The 25,159-nt window shown below is 41.8% G+C and overlaps 1 protein-coding gene across 2 annotated transcripts in view; it reads left to right on the top strand.

Moving 5' to 3' along the window:
- LOC126293430 (zinc finger protein ZFP2-like) overlaps positions 1-25,159 on the top strand; it is a 76,554-nt gene that overhangs the window by 20,498 nt on the left and 30,897 nt on the right. For both annotated transcript variants that reach the window (XM_049986654.1, XM_049986655.1), the window contains exons 6-10: positions 2,771-2,884; positions 5,359-5,508; positions 12,272-12,519; positions 14,337-14,576; positions 24,216-24,463. In XM_049986654.1, the coding sequence (XP_049842611.1) occupies positions 2,771-2,884; positions 5,359-5,508; positions 12,272-12,519; positions 14,337-14,576; positions 24,216-24,463 (1,000 nt within the window). The remainder of the gene's footprint in view (positions 1-2,770; positions 2,885-5,358; positions 5,509-12,271; positions 12,520-14,336; positions 14,577-24,215; positions 24,464-25,159) is intronic.

Here is a 25,159-nt window from a genome sequence, read left to right as displayed (position 1 = left end):
AGTAGAGAGGATGGCTATAGGCTTCTGGTTTTGTGGCTTCCACTCATTGAGGAAGTGAAAACATGGCTGCGGTACTAGAGTAATACTAAAAGTGTCAAGAACAATGATACTTTTCAAAAAAATACCTCCTCTCTTGCTCCGCCTGTCTCGCTTGTATCCGGTGGTGATCGCCCACCATTGGTAGCTGCAGGAATTTTATGTAGGAATGCCACTTCTCCAGCATAAGCACAAAAAAACTCTTTTATTAGAGCAGTCATCACTGGTATTGACAGTATTCAGCTAACTGTGAGCAGCACAAGATCCTGAAGGAGATCCCAGCAGATGGATAGAAATGTTGATCATGTAGAAGAAATACAATCCGCCATAATAACCTCAAAGATTTTACCTTTGATGACAATGGCCGTGAAACTCTGTAGACTTATACGATAACTTTTGTTGTTCGATCTTCCAGGATATAATAGCATACAAAGATGCTTTGTCACCTTTGTTTTAGACTCATTTATTTTCATGTTATACTCTTTTACCATAACTTCATTTTAATTAACCCGGCTTTGAGCTCTTCTTCACTCTCCAAAATTAAGTATTTTTAATACTTAAAATTTTTTGAATGCTTTCCACAGGAAAAGTTGCTATGTTTACTGAGTGTTAATGCAGTCTGTGGAATATAATTTTATCGTCTCGTATCCACATTTCATTGTAAGCTCCACCTGCCACATGTTGTTGTTGGTCTTCAGTCCTGAGACTGGTTTCATGCAGCTCTCCATGCTACTCTATCCTGTGCAAGCTTCTTCATCTCCCAGTACTTACTGCAGCCTACATCCTTCTGAATCTGCTTAGTGTATTCATCTCTTGGTCCCCCTCTTTGATTTTTACCCTGCGCACTGCCCTCCAGTACTAAATTGGTGATCCCTTGATATATGTCCTACCAAGCGATCCCTTCTCCCAGTCAAGTTGTGCCACAAATTTCTCTTCTCCCCAATTCTATTCAATACCTCCTCATTAGTTATTTGATCTACCCATCTAATTTTCAGCATTCTTCTGTAGCACCACATTTTGAAAGCTTCTATTCTCTTTGTGTCTAAACTATTTATCATCCACGTTTCACTTTCATACATGGCTACACTCCGTACAAATACTTTCAGAAACGACTTCCTGACACTAAATCTATACTCGATGTTAACAAATTTCTCTTCTTCAGAAACACTTTCCTTGCCATTGCGAGTCTAGATTTATATCCTCTCTACTTCGTCCATCATCAGTTAATTTTGCTCCCCAAATAGCAAAACTCATTTACTACTTTAAGCATCTCGTTTCCTAATCTAATATCCTCAGCATCATCCTATTTAATTCGACTACATTCCATTATCCTAGTTTTGCTTCTGTTGATGTTCATCTTATATCCACCTTTCAAGACACTGTCCATTCCATTCAGCTGCTCTTCCAGGTCAACCACTTATATTACTAAAATGGTGTCCTGCAACTCAGAACACCATTTCAGCTGCTGCGTAGGGGCTATAGGAAATTGAGTTATAACATTTCCGATAATTATCCACCAAATTTAAAAATTTAAAATGCTGTCATAAGCTACAGCTTACGAGGTATAAACTTATATTAAGAGTTTAGCATGACAACACACTACTACAGTTAGAAACTGTGTGTTTGTCCTGAGACAGGATAACTGATGGCACAGAAATACACAGACTTCATTAACCTAGTGTTTGAGAATGAGAGCACTTAGTTGCTTCCAGCAAACTTTACACAAAATTCAAATCCTATATTTTTTCTCACTGACAGCGAATGAAGGAAGAAAGTTTACCAGTTACTACATTTTTGCTATTCTTGCAATCTAAGTTCCCCATCAGACATGACATTTTAATTTATTTCTTTTTTATTATTAACTCTCTTTGCAGCACAGTTTGCAGGCAGTATGTAAACGTACCACTGAATGTCTCTGCAAAATCATACATTTTACAACAGACAATTTGGGAGATATAACACCGTCGCAGGGATGTGTGAAAAAGTAGCTTTTTGCTTCAAATGGAGTGCAAATTACCCACTTTATGTTCAACTGGCATTTCATAATGAAAGTATTTAATGACATCTGTCAAACTTTAAGCATAATTTCAAACCATTCCTAAACTTTTTTCTAGCTTACATTTTCAAAGGGAAATATTTAACACATTAAGTCACTTGTAAAGTAATCGCACATTTGAAGTTTTTGTATGCTTGGGAGCTTAGTTCTGTAGAGAATCACGGATTTACTGATACCTGCATAACATAGTCCATGGGTAATAAACCGTGTTTTGGCAATAAACCATGTTTAGGCTATATACCACGCACAATCTTAGTCAAACCATCCACAGCTCATGATCTTGCGGTCGCGTTCTCGCTTCCTGAGCACGGGATCGTGGGTTCGATTCCCGGCAGGGTCAGGGATTTTCACCTGTCTCGAGATGACTGTGTGTTTGTGTTGTCCTCATCATTTCATCATCATTCCTGAAAGTGGTGAGATTGGACTGAGAAAAGGTTATGAATTTGTATGGGTGCTGATAACCATGCAGTTGAGTGCCCCACAAACCAAACATCATCATTATCTTAGTCAGAGCAATATCTGTACAGACTGATGTTGCATCAGAATATAGCGAGTAGCAGTGGGATGATCTATCATACACCCTAAATGTAGGAATATCATGTTGTGGTGAATGCTGTTATATTTTTGTGTATTAATTTTGTGATAGACAATAAAAAAAAATACGTTTTCTGTGTTCAGGTGAGAAGCCATTCAAATGTGAGCACTGCCGAAAGTGTTTCTCATCAAAAGTGAATCTGAACGCCCACCTGCTCCGCAATCACAACATCGGCATTGAAAAAGCTCTCTGCTGTGGTAAGTGCTTATATTTTATTAAAACTGGATAACTAACTCGACTGTTGTAGGAGAGTAAGTGATTTATGTGTGTGTGTGTGTGTGTGTGTGTGTGTGTGTGTGTGTGTGTTTGTGTGTGTGTGTGTTTGTGTGTGTGTGTGTGTTTGTGTGTGTGTGTTTGTGTGTGTGTGTGTGCGCGCGCGCGCGTGCCGTGTGGAATTAGCCGAGCGGTCTAAGGCGCTGCAGTCATGGACTGTGCAGCTGGTCCCGGTGCAGGTTTGAGTCCTCCCTCAGGTATAGGTGTGTGTGTTTGTCCTTAGGATAATTTAGGATAAGTAGTGTGTAAGCTTTCACACACATTTGAAATTTTTTTTGTGGGTGTGTATGTGCAGGCGTGCACACACATGGGGGGGGGGGGGGGGGGGTGGCATATGCATGATACATTTAAATGTCATGCATGATGTGTCAATTTTTCACACATCCCACTGCTTATCTCCTTAACTGTGATGGGTAGATGTTGTTCCCTGACAGTAGTACACATGTGTAACCAAGTTTGGTTGAAATCAGTCCAGCGGTTTAGAAGGAGATGTGGAAAACGCACACACACACACTTACTTCTATAATATGTATTGATAAATAACAATTGCATTTACTGCCACATCTTTAGATTTCAGTGCAATAACAGGACTGTACAATGTGACTCACATTCAGGAGGGCGACGGTACAAATCTGTGTCCAGCCATCCAGGTTAATATTTTCATGATTTTCTTAAATCACTCCAGACAAATGCCGGGATGGTTCCTTTGAAAGGGCACAGCCAATTTCCTTCCCTATCCTCGAAACATTTCAAGCTCGTTCTCCGTCTCTAATGAGCTCGATGTCAGTGGGATATAGATTAAAGCTACTCACTGATAATCTCTATGTATAAAGGGCAGTGTTCCAACTCGCTGACTCATCATCACTTACCCTCGACTACTAAGGACAGAAACTTGAGATTTGGCAACAGTGTTGATCATATACTGTAGGCATCATTTAAGAAAGGATTGTCCAAAATTCAACCCCTAAGGGCTGAAATAAGATATGAAAGGTTTTTTGAAAAATGTTGCTGTTAAGACAGTTTTGAAGCTAGACCTATGGAAACTGGTATTTGGTTCCTCAGTCACAAATAAAGGAACATGGGTTTCAGAATTTTAACTCATGTGGGGGTGAAATGGTGGGTAAAAGATTGTTTTTAAAAAAATCATTTATTAGGGAACTACTAAAGTATTTTTAAAGTTAAATCTATGAAAATTGCTATTTGACCTTAAAAAACTAAAAAAATAAATTTGTGTTTCGGTGGTTTTGGAAGTTCAGCCACCTAAGGGTGTAAAATAGGCGATGAAAGGCTTATGAAATTATTCATTATGAAAGCATTTTCAAAGCTAAATCTATAAAAAATATTGTATTTGGCACCTCAGTTGGGGAAAAAAGAGGTGTTTCACTATTTTTGGAAATTCAACCACAATATGTGGGGAATAGAGAATGAAAATTTTCATGGAAATATTTCATTTCATTTTTGAAGCTAAACCTAAGAAATTTGGTATATCACTTCTTCATAGAAAGAAATATGTGTTAGGGGATAAACGTTTCTGTGGAAGTATCGCCGCAAGAATGCAAAAGGCATGTTTAACAAAAATGCTGGATTCCAGCTGCCAGAAGTACAGTCGGAAAGGACTGTGCTTCTACAGCCTTAATTAGCATGAAAGTTTACAAGGTGTTGCAATTTGTGAACAGCATAAAAATATGATTAAAGGGGGGGGGGGGGGGGGGAAATCTGTGCATTGCTAATGTAAATCCTACCTAAGATGGAGGCGGAAAATGAAGAAATATTACAACCTTGAAGCTGCTACTTTTCTTGACACTATCTGTGTGTATCCTATTCCCGTACTTTGGTGGCAGTACCAAAATTTGGAACCTGATCTTCCACATGACGATATGCCGACTGCTCAGTCAGTGAGGCATTCAGGAATGAGAATGACAGTTGTACAAAGTTAAAGGACAATTGCATTAGTTTGTGTTCAATGTGCAGCAATACTCTGAGGAGGAAATGGACATTGTTGGAGTGACTTGGCTGTCAAAAGGGCTATACATGACTTATTCAGTGACTACCTTAGCCAAATATTATTAAAAAAACCTCCTAAAAGCAGAGAGAAATTGTGGTCGTACGTGAAGGCAGTCAGCGAGACCAAATTTAGTGTCCAGAGACTCGTGCAGCCATGATTCTTTCCATTTGAGACCATCTCTTTAAATTTACTTTTGCAGTTGATGATCGTAAGTGAAATTGAAGTGTAGTTAGAGAAACTGTTTAACATGCTTCCATACTGGTTTCTTCAATCGTTTGCTCAAGTAATTGGAACATTTTTTATCCTGCAGCATTGTGATTTCGGATAATGTTTCACTTCTTACTCGGTGCAGTCCTTGCCACATGTAACACTGTACTCTATTTTGATTTGCAGCTGTGTGCGGCAAGCTTTTTTCTCGCAAGAATTCGCTGGAAGTGCACATGTCGATCCATCGGGACAACAAACCGTTTGAATGCCACATGTGCCACCGTACGTTTGCACAGAAGGTCTCTCTCAATATCCATATAGCTTCACAACACACAGGTCAGTACTAGTAAGCACAGTACGTGGTCCAATTGTTAATAAAAAACTATTTAAGGGTGCTGCATGTAATGACTGTGACAGAGGAAAAAAGAAAAACACAGGTGGAAATGAAAGTGTGGTTATTGTGTTGAGGCAACTGCTCCAGTAGCTTGTAATTATACTTCCGTGACTAGTTTTGATTAGAACACTAATCATTCTCGGGTGAAGTGGCATTGTAGCTCACCATGTCTTTTTGCGTTGATTGTGCGACAATATATAGTGCAGGTGTGTTTGTAAAACTGACTGTTCTGAGTTGTACTGTGCATAAATGCTACGGTTGGGAACATGTAAGTGACACTTGATTACCGTTCCACTGAAAAGTTGTTATAACTGGCTGATAAATTATGCTCATTATGCAGATAAGGAAAATTCCGTTAATTATAAATACAGGGTGTTTATAAATAAATATCGAGGTTTTAATGCTTTATAATATTTATTACATTAAACTTAGTTATAAATCATATGTTAAATGAAAGAGCAACTCAAACAGTTTTACCCGAACCTTATAAATGTTCAATGTGAGCACCACTTGTGCTGTATCCCAGCGGAAAGTTTATGGGCCTTTCCTTTCTGATGAACCTACTGCAATGACACACTAGAGCAACGGCTCTCCCCTCAGTTTGAAGAAGATGAGCCGGAGAACTTCATTTTCCAGCAAGATGGTGCGCCACCTCACTGGTGATTGGTTGAACTTCACTGTACCCAAGTGCTGGAGAGGCCGCAAGGGGACCAATGACAGGGCTTGCTTTGCATGGCCTCCACGTTCACCTGACCTAACGTGATGCAATTTTTTTCCTTTGGGGCTTCATCAAGGATCGTGTGTACGTCCCTCCGCTACCAGCACACCTCCCTGGATTGAGAAACTGGATGGAAGCAGCTGTTGCTACAATCACTGAAGACACACTTATCAACATTTGGGAAGAACTTGGCTATAGACTTGATGTGTGCCGTGTGACAAATGGTGCTCACATTAAACATTTATAAGGTTTGTGGTAAAAATGTTTGAGTTGCTCTTTCATCTGATATATCATTTATAACTTTAAGTTTAATGTAATAAATATTACAAAACATTAAAACCCCGATATACATTTATAAACACCCTGTATTTTCTTTTGAGATTTTTTGCATCTCCAGTCAGATACTCAAATGATCTAACTGTTTACAAATATATGGTTATGATTTATCACTTACTTCCATTTTCAATCAATGGAAAATCCAGAATGGAATAATGACAGTATTATGAAAAGGATAGTTTATACTCATCATATAGGGGGGATGCTGAGTCACAGATAGGTACAAGAAAAAGACTGTCAAACAAAGCTTTTGACCAAACAGTCCTTCATCAGAATGGACAACTTAAACCTACATGAAAACTCACACAAACACATGACCATACTTATGATAAAATCTTCTTGAGTTGACAGCCAAGTCAATGCATTGTTCTCCTGCAACGTTTCACCAGGTTTCTTACTTACCATCTTCAGGCAAAGACACTCAAGGAGTAGCATATTGACAAAAATGATATTACGGTCAACTTTGATGTTACATCCTTCTTCATGAGAGTACTGATAGAGGACTCCTTAAAACTACTGGAGAATCATTTCAATGAAGACAGAGTGGAATTATTCTGCCATGCACTCACAACCAGGTATTTCCAATGTGGTGGCAAGTTTTACCAGCAGGTGGATGGAGTCACTGTGGGATCCCCACAGGCACCATGTATTGCCAAACTGTATGTGGAACACTTCGAGTATATCGCCTTGGAAACAGCATGCCTTAAACCCAAGGTCTTTTATCAGTACGTGGACGATAATTTCACAGTCTGGCCGCATGGCAAGGACACTCTAATGGAATTTCTCAACCATCAGAACAGCGTACATGAGAACATTGAGTTCACAAAGGAATTAGAAGAAAATGGGTGCCTACTCTTCCAAGATATCCCTATAAAGAGGAAAACAAATGGCACACTGGGACAATCGGTCTACTGAAAGAAAATGCACACAATCCTCTACCTCAATGCCAACAGCTGCTATCACCCAGCAAAACGGAAATCTGTACTTGCTACCCTCGTCTGTAGAGCTTGTGGTATATGCGACAAGGACAGTTTATCTACTGAGATTCAGCACCTGAAGAAAACCTTCCAGGAGAATGGTTACACCGAACTGCAGATTAGACACACTCTCAAGATGAGCAAGAAGAAGAAGGAGGACCTTCAGGAAGAAGAGAACAACAAAGGCCTGGGATTCCTCCCGCATGTAGGGCCACTCATGCCAAAGATTGCCAGAATACTGGAGAAAAACAGTATAAAAACCACTTTCCGTCCTCCAGCAAAAATCAGGAATATGCAGGGCTCAATGAAGGAAAACTTGGGTCTAAGAATACCGGGTGTCCACAGCATTTCTTGTGGATGTGGAAAACAATATATCCAACAGATGCAGCTTTGTAATACACAACGCATCTCTGAAAATGTGAGGAGACAAAAGGAAAACTCTGCGGTAGTGGAGCACAGCTTCGGTGATGAACACACGGTGCAATTTGAACAAACCAGGAGAGTGTGTAGAACGAAAGGTATCTGGGACTCTATTATTAAAGAGGCAGTGAAGCTATGGTGTAGTGCTTTGAGAATTTTGGAGTAAATTCTAGAAACACTTGTCTTTCCACTTTTTCGAACACCCAATATTTTAAGTATGAGTGTGGAATAGTGGAAATGTATCTACTGTGCCACCAGTTTCTGTGTGAAGGTGGGAAGTTGGCTATGAGAAGACTCTAAGCGTGGCGGTCGATCGACGCTGACAAGTGTTTGTCACTCGTGCCATAGGAGCTGTACAGAAAGTACAATGAGTAATTACATGTTGTTCCTAGGTGGTGGAATAATTGTAATTGTTGTAGACAAAGGAAACATGTGATTCTCGAGTTTCTCCCGGCGTATTTGATAATCAAAATATCCAAATATCTCGACTTCTACGTATTTTCTTTTTAATGGAGACTACTACAAACAAACGGAGGCAGTCGCCATGGGTACCCCACTCTCACCGGTGGTGGCGAATTTGTACATGGAGAACTTCGAGGAGGAAGCCCTGTCGTCATCCGAATTGAAACCTACTTGCTTTTCCTGTTACGTGGACGACACGGTCGTCATCTGGCCACACGGTATGGATAAACTCCTTGACTTCCTTACAAATATAAACTCCATACACCCCAACATCAAATTCACTATGGAGACTGAAACGGAGGGTAAATTACCTTTCCTTGACGTCTTGGTCAAGAGAAGTGCTGACGGCACCCTAGGTCATGGGGTGTATCAGAAGATCTGTATTTGCACGCAGACAGCTGCCACCACCCTTCACAGAGGAATGGGGTACATCTCTGACACAGAGTCTACCCCAGGAATTGGAATATCTGAGAACTGTATTTCAAAAAAATGGGTACTCAGAGTGGCAGATTCAATGTGCTCTCTGCCCAACCACTACAGCACAACCTGTGGAGATGGATGAAACCATGAGGCACGAAGTAGGCACTCAGTTTATTCCATATACAGGCGCACTCTCGGGGAAAATCGCCCGCATTCTGAAGAAACACCGGGTCGGAACTGTGATTTGTCCTCCGAATAAAACTCGTGCACTGGTGAGGAGTGCCAAAGATGACCTCGGTCTGAGGAAGGCCGGCGTGTACCAGATTCCGTGTCAATGTGGCAAGTCGTATATTGGTCAGGCGATGCGTACCGTCGAGGATCGATGCCGTGAACACCAGAGGCACACTCGACTGATGTATCCGAGCAAGTCAGCGGTCGCTGAACATTGTTTGTCGGAAAATCACGCTATGGAGTATGACCGCACGAGGATTCTGGTACAGACGTTGAGATACTGAGACAGCGTTGTTAGAGAGGCCATCGAAATTCACACCAATGACGCCCTCATAAACCGTGACTGTGGCTATAATCTTAGCAAGGCTTGGGAACCAGCGATTGGGTTAATCAAGAGTAAATCGAGCAAACGTATAGTTGTGACGACCACGGCGGACAGAGCCATCACACCGATGTCATCTCAGACGGGGCGCGGACAGCGGAGGGAGCGCACCGCGGGCAGAGGGTATTTAAATTGGCCACCGCCACGGCCGAACCCAGTTCCCCCTGGCCAGCCATAGCGTACGCATCTCTGTGCCGGCACGTTCACAGGAGCTCAGTCGGTCAGTTCACCTGATGATGGGGACATGTATGATTGCTGAAATATTGTGCCTGTTGGATACTGTAGACCGGCAGTACACCCGTGGATATTTTGATTAAAGGAAACATGATTTGACTAGAGACTCATAATTAATCCTTGCTGTAGACTTGCTGGAAGCAAGACCTGTCTTTGATATTGTAATTATACTCACTAGAGTCTTATGGTTAACGACTCAGTTGACGTGCAAGTGTTTGAATGCTTATGTGAAACTTGCGACATTTGTCTTTGTGGGAACGAAAATATACCAGAACTGAACTCCAAGTATTATGCGAGTACCAAATTATTTCAAGAGCAGAGAGAGAGAGTCGTTTAAATTCCTCTAATCAGCATTAGTTCTTCAGAGAAGAAAGTTGTGGAAAGTGACACTACCGACTTCCCAGAGAAGAGCATTGGCTAAACATTTCAGGTAAGTCAACTGATGTGAGAATGGTGAGAAATTAGTAGTGCAGTACTGCACCGCTTCTCTTGTCACCAAAACCCATTAGAACGGGTCAGTGATAACCTGGTCAACCAGGATAGCGGCTTCCAACTCAGCTCTTGTGGGACATGTGGCAGATAGAATAAACAGGTCCCACTGAGATGAGATGCTGGGAACTGGTGCCCGCAGCTGTCCTCCACCACGTGCCGATTCCGCTTGCGCCTGATTGGCCCAACTGGTGCTGAGGATGCAGAGAAACTTGCGGTGTAGCAGCTGCAAAAATCCAGACGAGATGTGAACCCGACATTTCATCTGAATCCTTGCATATTTTTTCCCCAGTTTGAAGACAAATACTGGGGTGCACGGATTTATTGCAGTAAGCTTGGTAAGCTCTGTCTGCAACAGTAGATCGTGTTATACTGTAGCGTTGTTGCGACCTCACTCTTTGATGTGTCACTAGCATGTTGGATGTTAAGTATTAATCACATGTTAACTTGTTAATAAAGCCTACAAGTTGGTATCACTCATACACAGCTAAATAAAAATTTAAAATTATTGAAGAAGCAGAGAATATTGAAAACTGTGCAGTGGGAAGAAAGCACAATGTAAGCAACGACTGGATTCGTAGCTGGCAGGAAAAAAAGGAAGAAGAAGAAGAAGAAGAAGAAGAAGAAAGCATGGCTTCACGAAAGAAAAGTAATCGCTGGGAATTTCGCTGCCATAAAATGAAGCACCTGTAGCTTGGGAAAAAAGGCTCTACAACTACATAGATAAGCGACAATATGAATAATGAATATACAGTGACTAGTGAAATGTATATATGGCAACGCAAACATTGATTCTTCTGCTAGTGATGATGAATAGAACCATGATGATAGAAAAAAAATGCAGGTGGGCATGATTATGCTGAAACGTAAGCCCAGGAAGGACAAAAAAATGGTGTGTAGAATATCATTGATGTACCACTGTGCTATAAGTGTGCCACATTTGACAACTGAAGGTTTTCTGCTGTGAAAACAAGTGGCACCTGAGAACCAGCGCTTCTGGGTTGTCAGGCTGTATGGAAGACAACACTGCATCCCACTGCTGTCCAGGACTCGATTTGAAGTGGGACTCGTCATTGAAGACAGTTCTACTCCAGTCAATGAGATTCCAGACCAAAGATGTCTCTGCAGATGGCCCGGATAGCAGTAGGATACCGACCTGTCACCCATCCACCTTACGACCCGACAACTAAGAGTAATGATCCGAGATGTCATTACTTTTGATAGCAGAGCCTCTTTGGTATCATCCGTGGCACCTTTTCAGCACAGTAGTATGTCGATGATATTCAGAGCCCCAATTTGTTGCAGATCATGGCAAGTGATCCTGAGGTTACATTTCAGCAAGATAATGCCTGCCCACACATGGTGAGAGTTTCTGACACTTTCTTTTTTTCATGATTCAATTCGGTACCTCCTTGCCAGTTACTCGATTCACCCATCTGATCTTCAGCATTCTTCTGTAGCAGCACATTTCAAAAATTTCTATTCTGTTCTTCTCTGAATTGCTTGTTGCCCACATTCACTTCCAGACAGATACCTTCAGAGTGCTAAATGTTAACAGATTCCGGTTTTTCAGAAAAGCTTCTTAATCTAATTACCCCAGCACCTTCTGGCTCCATTCAGCCACATCCCACTACCTTTTTTTATTTTTGTTTATTTACACCTTACAAGTACTTTGCAGGACACTATTCTTTGAATTCTTTGGTCTTCAAAGTCTTCTGCTCTGTCTGACAGAATTACAATGTCATCGACAAACCTCAAAGTTTTTATTTCTCCTTCCTGAATTGTGATTCTCTTTTCAAATTTATGCTCAGTTTTCTTTACTGCTTGCTCCGTATAGAATCCCTCACAGAGAAAATCTGTGGTAAGAATCCTCATCTACAGTATAAATAGAAGCACAAAAAGTTGGACTGGGTCAGTTGGTGTAGATACAGTACAGGAAACTGGAACTGTCAGTCTGGTCGAGAACTCTGAAGTGTATCTTCCGTCAGTAGCATTAGGAGAACCTCATAAATTCAATCTTCACTGTCATTTGCCAGGTGAACTGAACTACTCGTGCGAAGTCTGCGACAAGTCATTCGCGTCGGCGTCTGCGCTCAACACGCACCGGCTGTCACACGGTGCGCCCCAGTTGCAATGTGATCTGTGCGGCCAGATGTTCCGCCGCCCTGACGTCCTGAAGTTGCATCGCGAGGTGCGCCACGGGCTGCCGTTCCCGCGCACCCGCCGCTGCCCCACCTGTGACGAGGCGTTCCGCACGGCAGCCCAGCTCGCTGCACACATGCGGGTCAGTACGACACTGACCGCTGATAATTCTGTGTGTATTCCTCTGTTCAAATATATTCTCCCCAGGTCTACTACTGGATCGTAGAATCACCTCTCACACTTATGCAGGGTGTTTCAAAAAGGATTTTTCAACTTCACATATTCATATAAATTTATTGAAAAAAAGATATAGAGCTGGGTTTACTGTTATTTTGTAGGGAAACACATCAAGTTTTGTTATCTTAAACTAAAGATGCTGTATGTGGCTTCCGTTGGTTATGCTGCACACATCACATCGGAAGTCAATTTCTTCCCATCCTCACTGCAGCATTGCAGGTGTAACTTGCTCACTGACAGTGTAAATTCTTGTGCTAAGTCTAGGTAGAGAAGCTGGCACAGGAGGTACAAACACAATACCCTTAATGAATTCCATAAAAAACAAAAATCCAATGGTGATAGGTCTGGGGAACGTGGGGGACATGGAATTGGCACATCACGGTCTATGTGTTGACCAGGAAAGCGGTCGCTGAGAAAATCTCGGATGTCACCCAGGTAGTGGGCTGGTGCACCATCTTGCACGAAGTACAAACATTTCGTTTTTGGTCATTCTCATCGATCTGTGGTATCAAAAATTGTTGGAACATATGCAGGTACACTATCCGGTTGATGGTTCTCTCAGGGAGAAAAAGGGGGCTGTACACTTCGTTCTTGATCAATGCACAAAAATCATTCAGTTTAGGGCTATCACAAACATTTTGCAATGTTTGATGTGAACTTTCACTGCCCCAAATCCTGCAGTTGTGTGTGTTAACCTGGCGACTTAATTGAAAAGTCAAGAAATGTTGATCCTCATGTAATCAATTTAACATATCCACACAGAAGTTCTTGGGAGAAATTTTATTAGTGTCCTATTGCTTGTACAAGATTGTCAATCTGTACAGTTGCAAACAGTTTCTTAATACATGCCAAACAGTCATGTGTGGGATTTGCTGTTCACAAGATGCACGCCGGGGCGATTTCGTAGGGCTGTTAATAAAATGTTGTCTCACTCACTCAGTGACGTCATAAGATGTGCTTGGACGACCTGATGATTTCCCATGTCTTAACTCTTTTGTCATCCATCACCATATCATGGATTTTATTAATGATTTCTGGAGTCGTGACCTCCACAGGGCGTCCAGAACGTTCAGCATAAGTTGTGCCCATATGGCTACTCCGAAAATTTTGAAACCACTTATCAACTGTTCTAATCAAAGGTGCAGAGTCACCTTACTGTTTATCAAGCTTCTCTTTAGTCTCCTGAGGTTCTCTTTAGTCTCCTGAGGTGTTTTGCCTTTCGTGAAGTAATGTTTAATCACCACTCAAAATTTTTTTTCTTCCATTTTTTGACAATCACTCGACTTCCTTGAATGCCAAACACAAAGAAATAGACCTATATGGGCGAAACTTGGTGTGCTTTCTTTCCAAAGATGCTACTAACTAAACATGACCTCGATACATGCCAGTGGTGCCATCTCTTGGACTTTGCACGGACTTTTCAAACGCCCTTTGTATTTGTCCACCCCTTGTATACCTCGACTGGTTTGATAAGCCCAAAGGTTGTCTTTTACGATGAGACTTCTGGGATACGGTGAACAAATTAATAACGCCCCAGTACTGTGCCTGCTCAAAGGTCTTCCGGTGCAGTTAGTGATTGTCTTAACACGACAGCTGGTCGATTTCTGAAATGTTGCCCAGACCGAGATGACACCCTTTCTCTAATGATACTTGACCTCTAAATGTGTTTCCCTCCTTACATTTTGAGTAGTAGTAACGGTGCTGTAAATTGCTGCATTGCAGACGCACGGCATCAACTCGGAGCCGAAGAAGCTACACGGGAAGGCGAAGAGGACGCGAGTGAAAGCGTCGTTCCTGTGCTCGACTTGCGGCAAAAAATGCTGTCGTCTGAAGGACCACGAGAGGCGCCACCACGGGGATGGCCAGGCACCTGCACCCGTGCCCGGCTTTGCGTGCACATACTGCCCCAAGACGTTCGTCCACAAGGCCAAGCTGCAGATGCACATTGTCAGCCATCTGGAGGTACTGCTCTTTTTAATGCAGACAGTTTGTTCTGGCTTTGCTTCAGACGTGAAATTCAGATGGAATAGTGTCACCCTTGCTTTTGTTCTTACATCGTGTTACAGAGGTACCGTTGTGAGTGTTCTTCACAGGTAAAGGTATTGTCAGGAGTGCCCTGGGGAAGTGTAGTGTGACTGCTCTCGATCTATACAGGGTGTTACAAAAAGGTACGTCCAAACTTTCAGGAAACATTCCTCACACACAAATAAAGAAAAGATGTTACGTGGACATATGTCTGGAAACGCTTAATTTTCATGTTAGAGCTCATTTTAGTTTCGTCAGTATGTACTGTACTTCCTCGATTCACCGCCAGTTGGCCCAATTGAAGGAAGGTAATGTTGACTTCGGTGCTTGTGTCAACATGCGACTCATTGCTATACAGTACTAGCATCAAGCACATCAGTACGTAGCATCAACAGGTTAGTGTTCATCACGAATGTGGTTTTGCAGTCAGTGCAATGTTTACAAATGCGCAGTTGGCAGATGCCCATCTGATGTATGGATTAGCACGAGGCAATAGCCGTGGCGCAGTACGTTTGTATCGAGACAGATTTCCAGAACGAAGGTGTCCCAACAGGAAGACGTTCGAAGCAATTGATTGCCATCTTAGGGAGCACGGGACATTCCAGCCTATGACTCGCGACTGGGGAAGACCTAGAACGACGAGGACACCTGCAGTGGACGAGGCAATTCTTCGTGCAGTTGACGATGACCCTAATGTCAGCATCAGAGAAGTTGCAGCTGTACAAGGTAATGTTGACCACGTCACTGTATGGAGAGTGCTATGGGAGAACCAGTTGTTTCCGTACTGTGAACAGCGTGTGCAGGACCTATCAGCAGCTGATTGGCCTCCACGGGTACACTTCTGCGAATGGTTCATCCAACAATGTGTCAATCCTCATTTCAGTGCAAATGTTCTCTTTACGGATGAGGCTTCATTCCAACTTGATCCAATTGTAAATTTTCTCAATCAACATGTGTGGGCTGACGATAATCCGCACGCAATTGTGCAATCACATCATCAACACAGATTTTCTGTGAACGTTTGTGTGGGCATTGTTGGTGATGTCTCGATTGGGCCCCATGTTCTTCCACCTACACTCAATGGAGCACGTTATCATGATTTCATACGGGATACTCTACCTGTGCTGCTAGAACATGTGTCTTTACAAGTACAACACAACATGTGGTTCATGCATGATGGAGCTCCTGTACATTTCAGTCCAAGTGTTGGTACGCTTCTCAACAACAAATTCGGTGACTGATGGATTGCTAGAGGCGGACCAATTCCATGGCCTCCACGCTCTCCTGACCTCAACCCTCTTGACTTTCATTTATGGGGGCATTTGAAAAGTCTTTTATACGCAACCCCAGTACCAAATGTAGAGACTCTTTGTTCTCATATTGTGGACGGCTGTGAGAGAATACGCCATTCTCCAGGGCTACATCAGTGCATCAGGGATTCCATGCGACGGAGGGTGGATGCATGTATCCTCGCTAATGGATGACATGTTGAACATTTCCTGTAACAAAGCGTTTGAAGTCACGCTGGTACATTCTGTTGCTGTGTGTTTCCATTCCATGATAAATGTGATTTGAAGAGAAGTAATAAAATGAGCTCTAACATGGAAAGTAAGCGTTTCCGGACACATGTCCACATAACATATATTCTTTCTTTGTGTGTGAGGAATGTTTCCTGAAAGTTTGGCCATACCTTTTTGTAACACCCTGTATATGAGGTGCTACCCAAAATATTCAAGAATTTCTTTGTAAAAAGCAGAAAACTATACTTATGTCAAAATGTCGTGCATCTCCTTTAAAGTAGTCACCTTGAGCACATACTGTAAAATGAAGTGAATCCAATCAAAAATGGCACTTTTTTTTTTTTTTTTTAGTTTTATCCATTTACTGTTGTGATATTGGAATAAAAATTCTATATGTTAATTTCACAACGTTGATAACAATATTTTCATGTATTACATTATTTTTAGTTTATAAGTGCAGTTATTATTTTAAGTTCATTGTTGATCGGTTTCACCTCCTAAATTGGGGCAAATCCGACACCATTATATTTTGTATGCGGGAACAGAATCAGACTTCCAGTGGAGTGAATCCGACCACTATTTTGATTTTTGAGAAATATATTGCTGTACTTGCAACAAAATTTTACAATTCTAGACTAAGCAAATTTTTACAAGCACATTAAACTTGAGATTTTTGCTACAAAAACACTTGCATTCATGGAATTTGACAAACAAATATTAATTTTTAGTTATTGTTGTCATAATCAATATGAAAAGTAGTATGTCATAATCATTTATCCCTTCAAAAATAAATTTACCTCGCCTTCTATGTTCTGGAACAAGTTTTTTAATAATTTGCGCTCTTTCTACCAGTTGCATTATCATTTTCTGGAAAGACAAAATAAACATTATGTCAGGAATTTTCTTTCTCAGAAATGTCGTTTCATAGGTGCCATTAGAGATGCCTTCAATTTTACCAATAAAAAACCGTAACCTTTTTTCCATAGGAAATTTTACTATAGTGAAATCATTTTCTTGAATTTCATCCCAATCTTTATCCTTATCCTTGTCCAGTTCTTTATTTTCATTTGACTTGTGCTGTTCTGAACCACTGTTAGATGTTCCAGATAAGGACTCTGCTTGCAGCACCATCACTATCATTTTCATTGAAGTCGCTGATAACAATTCCTTTTCCTGGAGTTAATGCTAAACACTTTGCTTGTTGTGGCTTTTCTTTTGTTTCATTAGATCCAATCTGTTTCAGTTGTATTTCAAAGGCTGCTGCCCAAGAAACGTCTGATGAGCAGTGCCATGTGCATTGTTATCAGTTGCTTCTGGAATCTGTGAAATGACTTTATCAGAACAGAAAGGAAAAATTCCTGCTTTCTGAAACCAGATATTACATTTGATTTGGACTTGAAAGCTATATTTTCAAAGGTTTTTTCAACAACCTAGGAAATTTGAATTTTGGCTCTACTCCTCTATTCTTCGTTTTCCAGTCATCTAACACATTTCTCCAAGCAAGTTTTAAAGATCTAAAAATCCTCACATCAAGTGGCTGACACAAATGAGTAGAATTAGGGGGTAGAAGCACAAATTTAATGTCCTGTTCCTGGTACAGTTTAATCACGATACATGACAGATGACTCGAGAGATTGTCACCTATAATCACTTTAGGTCTCCTAAATTGCCAGGCATAAGGCAAGACAATTTCAACAAACCATTGTTCAAAGTTTTTTCGGTCAAACCAACCACTTTGATTTCTGTTTTAACCTGCACCAGTTACACCCTCTTCAGTCCAAGTATTGTAGACATGTTTTGCCATATAAACTGCGTATGGTGGGAGCACTGAGCTTTTGGGAGCTGCTACTATCATCACACTGACACTTGACTGAGAACTATACACTGTTCTTTCAGGCTGTCTTGTGCCTTTCTTCATTATTACTTTCACTTGTCCAGAATCGTCACAAAAGTTTGTCCCGTCATAGTTTATAATGTTAGAGGGAGGGACACCACTGAAGGTCACTTCAAGGCTTTTAAAATAATCAGTCACTGTTTCTCGGGTAACTTCTGCCTTTGCCCTCTTCATATGCTCACTTACTCTAACTGTTAGTTCTTTATTTCTTTTCAGAAAAGATTTTACCCGCTCGTATGCAGGGGGGTCGATTGTCACAAAATCTTTTTTCAATCCTCCCTACTCAATTGAGATATGCCTGTACAATGTCCCTAACACCTTTATTCCTCAGAGGAACCCCCCCCCCCCCCCCCCCCCCCATTTTGCACAACACAATAATCCTTCAACTAGGCTTCTTTTCTCACTAATGGTTAACACTGGTTGGCTGACTATTTTGTATTTGTACCTTTCCTTGATTTTCTCATTTAATGTGGTATATGGAACTGTGTATTGCTCTGAACCTTTCCAGATGCTTAATTTTCCTGATTTGACAGCTTTGACCACATTTAGAAGAAATTCTGGTTTGTAGTTAGATTTCTGTGTTGGTCCCAGAACCTTTTCGCATACTTGCATTATCGGATTCACCCTATGAAAATACAATTTTGTCATTAGGCGTGCATAGTTTCTAAGCAGTATTAGCAATGCACAAATAAACAAAGCTGTATCACCTAAAACGTTCATATGCAAGCAGTAACTTACCAATTACACTTCGGAAGTAACAGGCGCCAGCAGAAATTTTTGCACTGTTGTTTTGACTATATGAATATAACACAAGAATCACACACCTACTGACAATGTGATTTGCTGGTTGCGCTCACTCCAACACGCCATTGTTGTTGATAGATTAGTCAAGAATTCACATCAATGGTCAGCTGCAATGTAATTGTTAAAATCCTACACTCAGTTATCCAAACATGGAAAAATGGGTAAATGATCCGATTGATACCACCCGATGAGATTCAACTCATTTCATAGTATGCAATGAACCTGGTATTGTTCCCATTTTTGGTAGAGCTTCTGGAAGCCCGTATGGTGAAAGGTGTTCGGGATCTGTTGCAATTCCACTCGGATGTCGTTAGTCGAGTCAAAATGTCTTCAGAAACAGGTAGAACTCACACTGTTGGCAAGTAGGGAGGTTGATTGACTGTTGCCTGTCGTTTTTGCCCAGAGTTCTACCACAAGATGTGAGGTGTGCACAGGTGCATTGTAATGGTGCACCGACTGGTCTTTTTCCACAACTCTGAACATTTGGGCCTAACTTTCTCCCTCAGCAGCCTCAAAACATTGCAGTAAAACTGCCTGTTGACAGTCTGACCAGGTGGAACAAACTCTTTATGCACTATCCCCAGAATGTCAAAAAAGAATGATCAGCATCAACTTCATATTGCTGCAAACTTGTTGATCTTCTTTTGGCCTCGGAGGAGACGGGGTTTTCTATTGTGACGATTGCTGCTCTAGTTCAGGGTTATAACTGTAGACCCCACATTCCTCACCTGTTATGATTCGGGATAAGAATTTTGGAAACTCTCGAGCTCTTTGTTGCAACTCAGTGCACATCTGGGTCCTGGAAGTTTTGATGGTCGATGCTGGGAAAGCGAGAGACAAACTTTGCTGAAATTCGTCTCATGCTTAGTTCATTGGCTAGGATTCGTTGACACGCACCGTATGGTTGCCCAATTCTGTTACAAACATTGTGAATTGTCTCCCTACGATCTTTGTGGCTCACGTCACGCAGTTCCGTGATAATTTCCAGTGTTGTGCATCTTAACGGTCAACCACCAATGTGTGTCATCTTCCACAGATTCTCAGCGTTGAAGTGCTTTAACCACTCAAATGTTCACGCTTGACTTCATGCGTTCTCACCAAATGCCTCTGTCAGCACCTGGTGAAATTCAGCCGCAGTTTTCTTCAACATGAAACACAATTTGATGCAAATCTGTCACTCCTTCACATTATCCATTTCACAGTTTTCAGGAGCACTGAAACATGTCCTGATGTGCACCACAACTACTCCCAACTGCATCCGCCAAAGATGACACAACACTTGTGCCATAGTGCCTAAAATGTGTACCTGAAGACATCTTGCGGCAGAATATTGTACTGATACTGGTTTGACTGGTACAATGAATTTCTCGGATATTTTGGGTTGCACCTTGTACATATGAGTCATGCCTGGAAAGTAAGTACTGTACTGGAAAAAACTCTAAAGAACATTTTTTTCACACTAAATTTATTGTTACAAGAAAGACCATTTCTTAAACTATTTTTCTACATAGTTTTCCCCATTGTTCACACATTAGTTGTTATGGAAAACCAACTTTTCTATGCATTCTTCGTAGGAAGTTGCTGCCAGGGAAGACCTGCACTGCCGAACACCATTTTTTTAGTCGTTTTCTGCTTGTTGAGTTCCTTCCCAGAGGTGAAACCATCAGTGCAGTATTACACCTTGAAACATTGAGAAAACTTTGGTGCTCAATTCATGACAATTCACCACCCTGTTTCACATCACTCGTTTGCTGGAACCCATCTGCCTCTTCATTTCCCACTTTCATGCAACTTGAACGTCCACAGTGCATCTCCTCCACTCTGCTTGTTGTCTCTTTTTTCCATTCCCTTCTTTTCTAGTGCTTCCCAGACCTTTCTTCTACAGGTGCTATCGACTGCTGCTCAAACCCTGTTCAGATTCTGCTCCTCCGGATCTTTTGGTATACCTTTACACAGTGTGGTATCAATGTGACTCCCCTGTAGTTTCTACAAATCTTTCTCCTCCCTTTCTTGAATGTTATGGACAACTAATGCCCTCTTCCAATCTTCTGGACTCTTCTCATTTCACACCACATTCATCACAAGATACAACTGTTGTTTCCTAACCTCCTCTACTGCCTTCACCAAGTGAGGTGGCGCTGTGATTAGCACAGTGGACTCACATTCGAGAGAATGAAAGTTCAATCCCGCGTCTGGCAATCCTGATTTAGGTTTTCTGTGATTTCCTTAAATCACTCCGGGCACATGCCAGGATGATTGGTTCCTTTGAAAGGGCATGGCTCACTTCCTTCCCCATCCTTCCCTAATCCGATGAGATGGATGACCTTGCTTTTTGGTCTCCTCCCCAAATCGAACCCAACTGTGCTGTCTTCACCATTTCGACAGCTGCTTCGTCCATACCTGGTGTTTTTCTTCCTTTCATCTTGTGTAGTGGCATTTCCATTTTTTCCATGTCAGGTCCCCCCTGTACCAGAGTTTACTTCTACCTCCTTTAGTCTATTATCCTCCTCATCTCCAAGTCCATTCAAATTTGGCAAATGCTCAGAGTACTCCTTCCACACTATCTTCAGTGCCTCTTTGTTATTAACCTCGTCCCCATTTCTGTCCGTCATTGTTGCATGCGCTCTCAAACCTCTCCTCCTACTTTTGACCACTCCATATAGCACTTTCTTATTTCCTCAGCTATCTTCCTCCTCCATCTTTGTCCATTCTTCCATCCACTTTCTTCTCTCCTCAGTCACTGTCTTGTTTGCCTCTTACTTCCTTTTCTTTTAGTTCTGTCTTGCTAATTCAATCATTACTCGGAACCACGGTCTGAAGGCTTTGTTCTTCCTTCTGACTATCTCCTTGGCTCTTTCGTTCCACCGTGGTGTCTCCTTCCTCCGTTTTCAGTTACTTGTCCTTCCACATATAGCTACTGTGTCTACTACCATAGCACTTTTAAACTGTCGCCATTCCTCTTTTCCTGTTTCTAGTTCAGTCTTTGGTAACCTTTCTCTTATATTCTCCTGGTATTCCTTCTTGACTTCAGTTTCCATGCCCTGATACTCCTTTCCTAGTTCTCTGTCTTCTTCCATTCCTTCACGATTCTCGTGTTCATCCCTAGTAGCCAGTGGCCACTATCCAGTGCCTCAGATGATGGTACCTTTATATCTGTTACAGTCCTCTTAGTTTGCCAGTCATAGAGCATGTAATCCACCAAAGATTTCTACACTAGATTCCTACTGTACCACTTGAAGCTCTCTTTCTTCCAAAACCTTGAGTTACCTATCATTGAACCATTTCTCTTGCATAATTCCAGCAATATCTTTCCTTCTCCATTTCCACTTCCCAATCCTTCTGCTCCCAGAACATTTTAATAATCTTGTATTTCACGCCCTACTTTTGCATTCACGCCTCCCTTGACTATTATCCTTTGTCAATTTGACTGCATTTGTAGCTCTTCCAAAGTCTTGCTTTTCTTGTGACTCACTTCAGGATCATACATCTGATCTCCGTACTTCTTCCCTTTTCATTATTGTGATCTCCATCATACTGTCACTTATCCTCTATCTTTCATCTTTTAGAACCTCCCTCACAACAACTGCCACTCCCTTTTGTCTTCTTTCTTCATTTACACATCAGTAAAATCAGTAAACTTTCCTCAGTTGCTTGCAGCCTTCTCCTTTCCGCCTCGTCCCTACCATGTCTAAAATATCTAGCTTTCACCTTTTCATCATGTCCGCCATTCCTGTCAGTGTTCCAGTGCTCAAAGTCATCAACTAATCAAGAAAATTAATATTGTAGCTTTGACAATTCTCTGAAATTTGGTGCATGCAAGGGGGTATGCACAAAAAAAGGGAACAACATTGCCATGGGTGGACCTTTTGTAATGCACATTTCTGCCGCTAAGCATATATAATACAACTCATTGCCAGTTCAATGCCGCCTGTGTCGTCAACCTGGCTTGTTCTCTTCATCTGCAGTGATTGTTTTTGCTAGTGCTGTTTTATTCTTGTTTCATTTTTTTATGATGGCAAGTTTAAATGGCCAATGTGCATCTGTGAAATTTTTGTTTTCTACTCGGTAAAAATGCTGCTGAAACTGTTTTAATGTTGAATACAGCTTACCAAGATGATGCTGTGGGAAAAAATCAAGTGTATGAGTGTTTTACTCGATTTAAAAATGTCAATGTCGATTGATGACAAGCCTTATTCTGGACATCCATCAACTGCCCGAATTGACGAATATATTGAAAACGTTCGAGAGCGTGTGCTCACAGACCTTCGACAGACAGTTGATCAACTGTCAGAGATTAATGGGTTATCTTGTTCATCAAAATGGACCTGATTTGTGGCAGACAGGAGATTGGTTCTTCCACCATGACAATGTACCTGCACACACAGCGATCTCTGTTACACAGGTTTGAGCTACAAATAGCATGGTCCCACTGCCCCATGCCTCTTACTTGCCTGGCCTGGCTCCGTGCGCCTTTGTCTTACTTCCACGCATTAAAAGAGGCATGAAAGCACACCGATTTGACAACACTGAACAAGTCGAGAAAAAAATGAGGGAGGAGCTGTCAGCCATTTCTAAATATGGCTACAAAAAATGTTTTGAACAGTGGAAGCACCTGCGGGACAAATGTATTAGTTGTAATGGAGAGTTCTTCCAATCCATATGTGGCATACAGCAAACCAGCTCTTAACAGTATTGGTTAAAAACAGTTTTGGTTGCAATTTTATTTTTTTATTTTCACGACGCGTTTTGCCTTATTTAGGCATCTTCAGGTTATCTTTTCTAGATGAATGTGAGAGGCACCAAGACCTCCATAACGCATTCCCATTGACAGGAGCGAGTAACAGTAAGATGGGGTCATGTGCCAGTACTGGCGCATTATCTGAGCCCCCATCTTACTGTTACTCACTCCTGTCAACAGGAACATGTTATGCAGATCTTGGTGCCTCTTGCGTTCATCTAGAAAAGATAACCTGAAGATGCCTAAATAAGGCAAAACGCATAGTTGAAAAATAAAAAACTAAAATTGCAGCCAAGACTGTTTTTAACCAATACTGTAATGGAGAGTATTTTGAAGGGGATAAGGCTGTTTGATACATAGTTTGAAAATATATAGCTTTTAACAGTTTTTTTTTTTGGGGGGGGGGGGGGGGGGGGGGAGGGGGTTGGTGGGTGGGCAGACCCCCTTGCAATTTGGTTAAACAGAATAGTTGCCGACATCATGCCTTCCAGAAGTGTTACATATGTAGTGCACCACTTAGCGAAAGTTGAGAAAAATTAAAGCTTAGTACATATTAACTGTACAAGTGACACCAGAGGAAGTGGAGATGCCACACTATCTTACATTTCCTGGTGTGGCAGGAGCCAAGGTACTCGTGCGAACTTTGCGGGACCCGCTTCCAGCGGAAGGACACCCTGGACCGCCACATGGCGCGACACGCGGACCCGCAGCCGTTCGCTTGCGACCGCTGCCGGCGGCGGTACTCGTCGCGCTCCAGCTTGCGGGCACACGTAGAGGCACGCCACACCGAGCGGCCAGAGGCGAGCCGTTTCAGCTGCGGCACCTGTGGGAAGGTCTACCTGCAGAAGAGCAGCTTCATTGAGCACATGTGAGTGTAGCAGCACCTCTCACATTAACTGTTGTGTTAGTTCTCTACCGGAACCTTAGCTTCCGACAATATCTGCCACTGTCATCGAGATCCACACACAAAGGATGTATGGTGGATGGTCCCTCGTACCACTTGAAGTCAGTTCTTTTTCTGTTCCAATTCCAAATGGAGGAAGCAAAAAACATCTGTCTGTATACTTCTGTAGGAGCGTCAATGTCTCTTATCTTTACTCTGTGGTCCTTACGTGAGGTGCAGTGGGATAGATCTGCAGCAGTCAGAAATACTGCTTCTTTAAACTTTCTCAGTAGTAATTCTGTTTGATAAACATCCACAACTGAGCATTATTGTAAATATGGGAGGGTATAAGAAATCTGGAGTAACATTGCTGTGAGCAGGGCTTGTGTAGTGCGCATTTCTGCCACTAGGTGTGTGTTGTGCAACTCATTGCCTATTCAGTACCAACTGTGTTGTCGAACTGGCCTGTACTGTTCATCTGCAGTGATTCTTTTTGATACTGCTGTTTTGTTCTTGTTTTATTTTTTGTTATGGGAAGTTTAAGTGAACAACGTACAGCTGTGAAATTTTGTCTTCTATTCAGTAAAAATGCTGCTGAAACTGTTTTAATGTTAAAAACAGCTTACCAAGATGACACTATGGGAAAAACTTGAGTGTATGGCTGGTTTGCTTAATTTAAAA

This window comes from Schistocerca gregaria, chromosome 10, assembly GCF_023897955.1.
Source record: "Schistocerca gregaria isolate iqSchGreg1 chromosome 10, iqSchGreg1.2, whole genome shotgun sequence".
In the NCBI taxonomy this organism is placed as follows: Eukaryota; Metazoa; Arthropoda; class Insecta; order Orthoptera; family Acrididae; genus Schistocerca; species Schistocerca gregaria.
The sequence above is the reverse complement of the archived record's forward strand: the minus strand, read 5'-3'. Positions and strand labels throughout refer to the sequence as shown.